This window comes from Osmerus mordax, chromosome 16, assembly GCF_038355195.1.
Source record: "Osmerus mordax isolate fOsmMor3 chromosome 16, fOsmMor3.pri, whole genome shotgun sequence".
NCBI lineage: Eukaryota > Metazoa > Chordata > Actinopteri > Osmeriformes > Osmeridae > Osmerus > Osmerus mordax.
In genome coordinates, this window is record NC_090065.1 from 10,345,040 (window position 1) to 10,352,586 (window position 7,547).

Consider the following 7,547-nt stretch of genomic DNA (forward strand, 5'->3'; position numbering starts at 1 on the left):
GAACAATATTTTGTATTACACAGCAGAAATTTAATTCATTGGAAGATTACTTAAAAAGTTACATTACCTATTCATGCATTTTTACCAAGTTTGACTAATAACATGCTGTGTTACAAAGCAGGCATGCGATTTGTTGACATTGTCCCAGTTGGGTAAGGTTGTACACGCCCTGTCCAGGTTTAGACCAATAGAAGAAAGGTAATATATTTACATGTGGAGTTCGAGTTTATATAAATACCGACGTTGCACGCTTTGTGGCAAATTGAAATAATTCATCGTGCAGACGAATATAACTAGTTTTTTCCTCCAACGGTCATTTATTTCCGTCGGATAAAAGTGATCTCAACAGTTTTCTTTTGAAATTGGATAGGGCTTTAAAACATACCAACCTACTGTACTATGGGAAAAGAAATAACATGGTTGTTCGTCATTGGGATTACAATAATACAAGCATGTGAAGCTCTCTCTGAAACTACCGAAAAAAACTCTCTCAGTAAGTGCAGAGAACGTAATACTTTCAATACTTAAATATATTAGGTTTGTTATATTAACCTTTATTGACCTTGATGTATAATTTTAGTGTTTAAATTCAGACCTAACTGTAAATTGTGTATAGGCTTTGAACAAACATGCAGTTTAAAATTAATGTTTTTTTTTTATTGTTTTCATTTTATTTGCCACTGAGGTATAAGTTTCTATGACTAGAAAAAATAATCGCTCTATTTAAAAATTGTGGTTGGTTTTACACTGAACACAACATTATAAGTGTTGAATCAGAATTTTGTTTAACTTGTGCTCTCTCATAGACAATAACACTGACTGGATTGGAAACTACACTTACATTGAAACCAAGTTCTCAGTACGCCAAGTAGAGGAGCCTGAGGAGGACCTGTGCTACCTTGTGCCTGGTGTGAACCGCACTGTCTCTGAGTGTGGATTTAACACTACATCACAAACCTTTGCCATCATCCATGGCTGGTCGGTAAGTAACTCAAGACTTTCCAACTAATTTGAAAGTTAATTTGCCAGTTATTATACCTGTTTCCTTTTTTTTGCAACTAAATAATGTGTTTTCATCGGAACTTATCCTATACTGTTTAGCACATCCTAATGTCCTTTGTCTGGGGGTCTGTAGGTGGCTGGACTCTTTGAGAGCTGGGTCCACAAGCTTGTGTCTGCTCTCTTTGAGAGAGAGCCCAGTGCCAATGTTCTAGTGGTGGACTGGCTGGACAGGGCCAATGAACACTACCCCAACTCTGCAGAGAACACCAAGCTGGTGGGCCAAGACGTGGCAAGGCTGATCAACTGGCTGGAGGTGAGCACCCACGTGGTGCAATGTTAGAAAATAGTATCAAGTAATTAGAAAATAAAACGTTTTTATTATATTTTTTATAGTTGATTACAAATGCTTTATTAGCAGACTTTTCTTTAGACAGCTAAAGACAATTACTGATTCATTTACTCTTCCCCACAACCAGGTTGAGGTGAAGTATGACCTATCAAAGCTTCACATCCTGGGGTACAGTCTGGGTGCCCATGTGGCTGGAGTTGCAGGGAACCTCACCAACAACAAAGTCAATAGAATAACAGGTGCAAACCTCCTGCAGTCAGTTAATAACTCACAGTATGGCAGCATTTGGAATATCCATGCCCTGTGCCTGGTTCCAGGAACAAAATAGCTATTATTATCTCATTACTGCGTTAAAATGTTTCTCCTTCTAAAATTAAACCACTACAATCCTAATCATGTGTACAGGTCTGGACCCCGCTGGCCCTCGTTTCGAGAATGCCGACAGCCTCAGTCGCTTGTCCCCCGACGATGCCACCTTTGTGGATGTTCTGCACACCAATATCAGGGGAAGCCCCGACCTTAGCATTGGCATCCAGAGACCTGTGGGTCATGTGGACATCTACCCCAACGGAGGCACTGAGCAGCCTGGATGTACCTTCCAGAATGCCATGAAGATGATCGCCACTTACGGCATCTACAGTACGTGTACTTCAAGTACAATCACAGCATTGTCCTCTTAGTGGTCCACAAACCCACTCTAAGCGGTTCCTCTTCTGTGTTCTTCTGTGTAGACGTCGACCAGATTGTGAAGTGCGCCCACGAGCGCTCCGTGCACCTGTTCATCGACTCCCTGGTTAACAAGCAGCAGCAGAGCATGGCCTACCGCTGCAACTCCAGAGATGCCTTCAACCAAGGCCTGTGTCTGAGCTGCCGCAAGAACCGCTGCAACAACCTGGGCTACAATGTCAACAAGGTCCGCACGACCCGCAGCGCCAAGATGTACCTCAAGACCGCTGCCAGTATGCCCTTCAAAGGTGGGCAGACCTTGTTGCGCCATTACAGGCAAACCCTTTTGGTGTGGTCCTGATCGGCACTGTTGTGTGGTACCTGTGGTTCTGACAGCAGTGTCGTCCATCTTCAGTTTTCCACTACCAGATAAAGGTCCACTTCTTCAGCCAGCACAACCTGAGTCTCAGCCAGCAGCCTTTGAAAGTGTCCCTGTTCGGAACCCACGGCGAGAAGACAGACATCAATCTGATTATGTAAGTGTCTCTGGTTATGCAAAGACTCTCAGGAATGTGGGCGACAGTACGTTGGTGAAGCTGGATGTCATGTGAACAAGCCCTCCTTAGGGGAGAATGCCCCGGTACTTACTATACGTCGCTCTGGATAAGAGCGTCTGCTAAATGACTAAATGTAAATGTAGACAAACTATCCAATTTTATGGCCCCACTTTGTATCAGCTATTATAGAGGGCGCTCTCCCATAAGTGAGAAAAAAGTTAACTTGTGGGTCCCCATATCATAAGTGTTCTCCTGCACCCCCACCTCACCATCTAACCTACAACACCTCTGACACAATTAGAACACTAGCTTAACCCTGTATCTCCACACACAGGCCCAACCTGTTCACCAACTCCACGGTCTCATTCCTGGTGACCTCTGATGTCGACATTGGCGAACTTCTGATTGTAGAGATGGAATGGGAGAGCGATTCCTACTTCTCCTTCCTCAACAGCAACGAGTTCCTGATCCGCAAGATCCGTGTGAAGTCTGGTGAGACACAGGCCAAGTGAGTACTATGGATCCCAAAGTGAATCTGAACTGAAGAACTGAATGAGTTCAATCCAATGAACATCCTTGTATGGGCTTTGTTTTGGCCAAATACATTTCAGTACCTGACCATGCCTTCACCTGGTCTTTCTAAAGGGTCATCTTCAGAGTTAGAGAAGGCGAATTCGCTCATCTTGTCCAGGGAGGAGAATCGGTTTCCTTTGTAAAGTCGAAAGAAGATCAAAACAGCCGGAAGATGGAGAGGTGAGAGACATGTTTCAATGTTTCAGTTGGTTCAATGGACATGTTTTCAGAATGAATGGGTCATTCACATGACACCACTTACTCACGCTAATGTAATGACATTGTCTTTGTGTCGCATTGTAGGTTGCACCGGCTCAAGATGCATGGAAGCTTTTTCAAGCAAGGTATGAATGAGGCTGCTGTTGATAAGACCCCGTCATCATCTGAGTCTGTATCTTCATCGCACTGATAAGATAAGCCTTGACAATCACACTATCCCACTTGCTAGAAACAATTCAAATATCTGAGTTTGGTTTCCTCACTGTACTTTGAAAATCAAACAGCTTGAATCTACAACCCCACTGGTGACATCAATGCATGTTCTGCATGAAAGTTTGTTATGCTGTTGCAAATAAGAATTTCAGCAAAAGTCTGGAACATCTGTATAGGCATCTGTTAAAACTGAAAGTGTTTGTTTTGTGGAACTGTAGCTCTGACCACTAGTTCTGTCAAATAGCTTAGTATACAACATTCCAATCACATAATCAAACTCAATCTAGAATATATTTTTCATCCAACAAGGTGGATTGTTATAGGTAAACTGTGTTCTTGACTTTTTTGCATATTGTATTTAGAGAAGCCTTTTCATTTGACAAAGATAAATACTCTTCTGTCAACATATACAATTACATTACTATTACATATATTTACACTTAAGAACATTAGAACATTTAGAAATGGGAAATAATATTTTACTGTATTATTGACTTTGTGACCCTAATTGTAGCACTTGTTACTGTAACTGCATCAAAGGGATCATGGTCAAGAATATTAATGCAATAATATGAATATTCCCATGTGTTATACAATATATACATGTTTGCAATTAACAATTTTGGCACACAACTGTGAAATCCAAGTCAGCCAATTATTCCATGTTATACTGTATCACAAAATATTTAGCACTGGTCACTTTATAGGTTGTCATCAAAAAAGTAAGTTGTGTCAAGGTCCAATCACTGGCAAACTTGAAATACAAATGTCTCTTAAAGGTGTGTGGGTAAAAGGTAGTTGGAAAACAAAATATGGACACTGCTGCAACATTTCACTCTATATGATAGGTTTGACTTGGACAACCAGTTTTGCTGGGAATGCTTTTTATTGTATTTATTGATTGTGCTGTATATAATTCCTAAATTAGACTGTATATAATTTTTGGCTTTCTGTGGTGCTGAACTATTACAATAATATATGTACTACCTATATATTTTTTCTGCAAATAAAAAATATGCTTGGATTGGTGAGACTTCATGAGGTAATATTTTATTTCACCCCTTAACTATACTTTATCAAGCAAAAAGAGGACACATTAAACTTCCCTTGAAATAGGACTTGAGAAAAGCCAAGACAAGGCAGCTCGTTTCTTGTGCGTGTTTACACAAATAACACAATCTGTCATGGTATTTGAAAAAGCGACACCACAGTTCCAAACAGCTCATAGGGGCTCCAGATGTCTACTAAGAAAACCCACAATATTGACACAGGCATGACGTGCTTCCTACCTGTTTCCAGGCACTGATGTTGTCCACATGAGCAAACACCTCATCTGCGTGTTCTACTCAGTGCATCTAAACATTTATCAGACTTTGTCAACATGTTTTTAGAGAGGTCCTTTACTTGGCAGGGTTCAGTTTGCTTGGTAGCTTCCCGTATTTGGTCAATAACGTAGGGAGCAAATAGAGATATTTACTGCAAATATGTAATCTGACTGAAGGTCAGTTTTCTTTTTCACTTCATTGAAAAAAAAAGAAAACAAGAAAAAAACCTTCCCAAGTAGCAGGTGGCATACTGTAACTTACGTTGCTTCACATACAAACGTTTTGAGTAATCAATAATGTTGTGGAAAGGGATTAAAACATGTTAAGGAATGGATGAGGAATGACTCTCATTTACAGGACTAATCATATGATAATGCCCCTGGAATAAACGACCACAATGAAATCAATGTCAACAGTCATACAAATAGCAGTGGTTTGAATGTCCTTTTTCTACATGCCCGTTCACAGATGAGTTACACAGCAGCATATGGGACTATCAATCTCCTTATGGAATAGGAAAACATGTGTTCTATGAGCTGCATGTCAAGTTTAGCAACTGGCAGCAGTGTTATGTATGTGAGCACAATATGCCTGTGTTTGTGTACTGAAATGTGCGATTGTGAGAGTACTTGGCATGGATGTCACCAGCCATAATGAACATTACAATTCAGAGAAGATTTGAAGTATTACTAGAATCACGGCTCACCATGTGGCTGGAGGTTATCTCCAGGAGTGTAACATTACATCCATCCTGGTTCGTGACAAATGTTGGCTCACTGTTCAGGCTGTCATTGAGAAAACATTTGTTGCATATGGAGTACATACTGAAAGCATAATCCACAAGAGCTTGTCTCCTTCATATACAGGTGGTAACCAAGAACCATGTAGAATTTCGACCATTATAAGACATTGCATCATGCTAGACAAGTGGACAGTAAAGTAAGTTAGTGCAAGATTTTTACTTTTAGATTAGAATACAGTAAATAACACAGTAATTTTGAATAAAGAGAAGAAAAACAATTCTGTCTGTGCTATCGATATATCATCATAGCGGACATACAATAATGGTATCTTGTACATTTGTATTTTTTGTAATATTTGTATTTTTGTATTTTTATATTGTAATTTACGGCAACTTATATTTTATTTTATTGTATATTTAATTCTATTCTAATCCCACTTAGTACTGCTAGTTTATGTACCCTTAGTATAGATAGTCCACATATTTAAATTGTAGGTATATGTTTATTGTATGCACCTTCCTGCCAAAGCAAATTCCTTGTCTGTGCAAACTTTCATGGCGAATAAATCCCATTCTGATTCTGATTCTGATGGACTGAAATGACACCCAGCCTTGTCCTGGCAGCGACACTGAATAATCCCCTACCCTTCCTGTTTGATATAAATTACTCAGAAGGAGTCCATTAGTGCTTGATCGTGAACAGTCCATCTAGTTCAAACAAGAAATGATATCAAACATTCTGCAAATAAGAGAATCTGTCAATGGCATTTCCTATAAACCAAACAGGTTGCAATCCTGTCCAAGTCCAGCTGTTGAAATATCAAACTCCAAAGGGGTCGAGCAAGCAAATGGACCTGCTGTGCATGGGAAAATAAATGCCATCCCTTGACAATAAATGCAGCATTTACAAGACATCTTGCAATTTACACGACGTTGCATAATTCGCTTTATGTCAACAGATGACACAACAAAAAAGGAGCGAGGTAGATTGAGACATGTCACCTCAAATCACAGTAACCCAATGATGCCATTCATTCTAGCCTTGTACTGTAGTTCACCATACATAGTGAAGAGCTGCTATTTCTAAGTCCCAAGTCCCAGCTGGGCTTTTGATGGGTATCGTGTTCAGGTTCACCTTTGTCACATGCACACAAACACTGCCGCTACGCTGGGCTGTCACACCTGCTGCCACAGCTCCTATTATAGGGGCACGGTTGCATTTGAGGCTTGATTTTTTCTATCTTACATGTAAATAAACTCTGTAAACAGCTAGGTCAGGTGACCCAAAGGTGACCAGAAGGACACTTAAAGTGGTTACAAGTGCTGATAGCACACCAAATACATGTGTACAACTACTTAAGATGTCATGCCCTACCCAAAACTGTCTGGGATACTGTTCCTACACGCAATATCACTACATACGGCACAAAATGGTGGACATAATACCCAATGTCCTCAGCTGTCACTCTTTCAGTGTCGTGGAACCCTCGAGCCACATGGCCAGAGCTTGAAAATGACCTAAGACCCAAGTATTACCCACACCCCTACCCCTAGCCAATGGGGGAGAAGAAGCTTGCCATGGGCATAGGCAACCATATTAGGCGAACCACTAGCTAGAAATGCAGACAAATATTCTGAGTTTCAATTTGAAGAAATGCGTTTTCTTCTTAAATGTACAGTATAGTATTTAATATGTAGGTCAAAGTTTTACATCCTGTGGTTTGCAGTCATTATGTTGAGTGATGCGTTCTGGCAAACTGCATTGGGAAACTCTGTGCTCCTTCGCTTTTTAAAGACAGGATTTGGCAACAGGACAGTTTTTATTTGCTGGTATGAGAACATGACTGTGATCCTGGCCAAACCCTGGTGCATGGAAATAAGAATTTCCTTTCCTCTGTGAC

General features: G+C 40.4%; 1 protein-coding gene across 1 annotated transcript; it reads left to right on the top strand.

Moving 5' to 3' along the window:
* The first annotated feature begins 275 nt into the window (after positions 1 to 275).
* On the top strand, positions 276 to 4,615 carry LOC136958602 (lipoprotein lipase). The gene is made up of 10 exons (XM_067252622.1): positions 276 to 493; positions 807 to 982; positions 1,136 to 1,315; positions 1,479 to 1,590; positions 1,757 to 1,990; positions 2,083 to 2,325; positions 2,433 to 2,553; positions 2,909 to 3,082; positions 3,220 to 3,327; positions 3,451 to 4,615. The coding sequence occupies exons 1-10, from the start codon at positions 400 to 402 to the stop codon at positions 3,554 to 3,556; spliced, it is 1,548 nt and encodes a 515-aa protein (XP_067108723.1). The 5' UTR covers positions 276 to 399; the 3' UTR covers positions 3,557 to 4,615.
* The last annotated feature ends 2,932 nt before the right edge of the window (positions 4,616 to 7,547 follow it).

Excerpts from the sequence above, each read along its gene's own strand:
- LOC136958602 (XM_067252622.1), top strand. The coding sequence starts at position 400 with ATGGGAAAAGAAATAACATGGTTGTTCGTCATTGGGATTACAATAATA. Across the intron at positions 1,316-1,478 it reads GGCTGATCAACTGGCTGGAG|GTTGAGGTGAAGTATGACCT; the intron begins GTGAGCACCCAC and ends CCCCACAACCAG. Across the intron at positions 3,328-3,450 it reads AACAGCCGGAAGATGGAGAG|GTTGCACCGGCTCAAGATGC; the intron begins GTGAGAGACATG and ends GTCGCATTGTAG.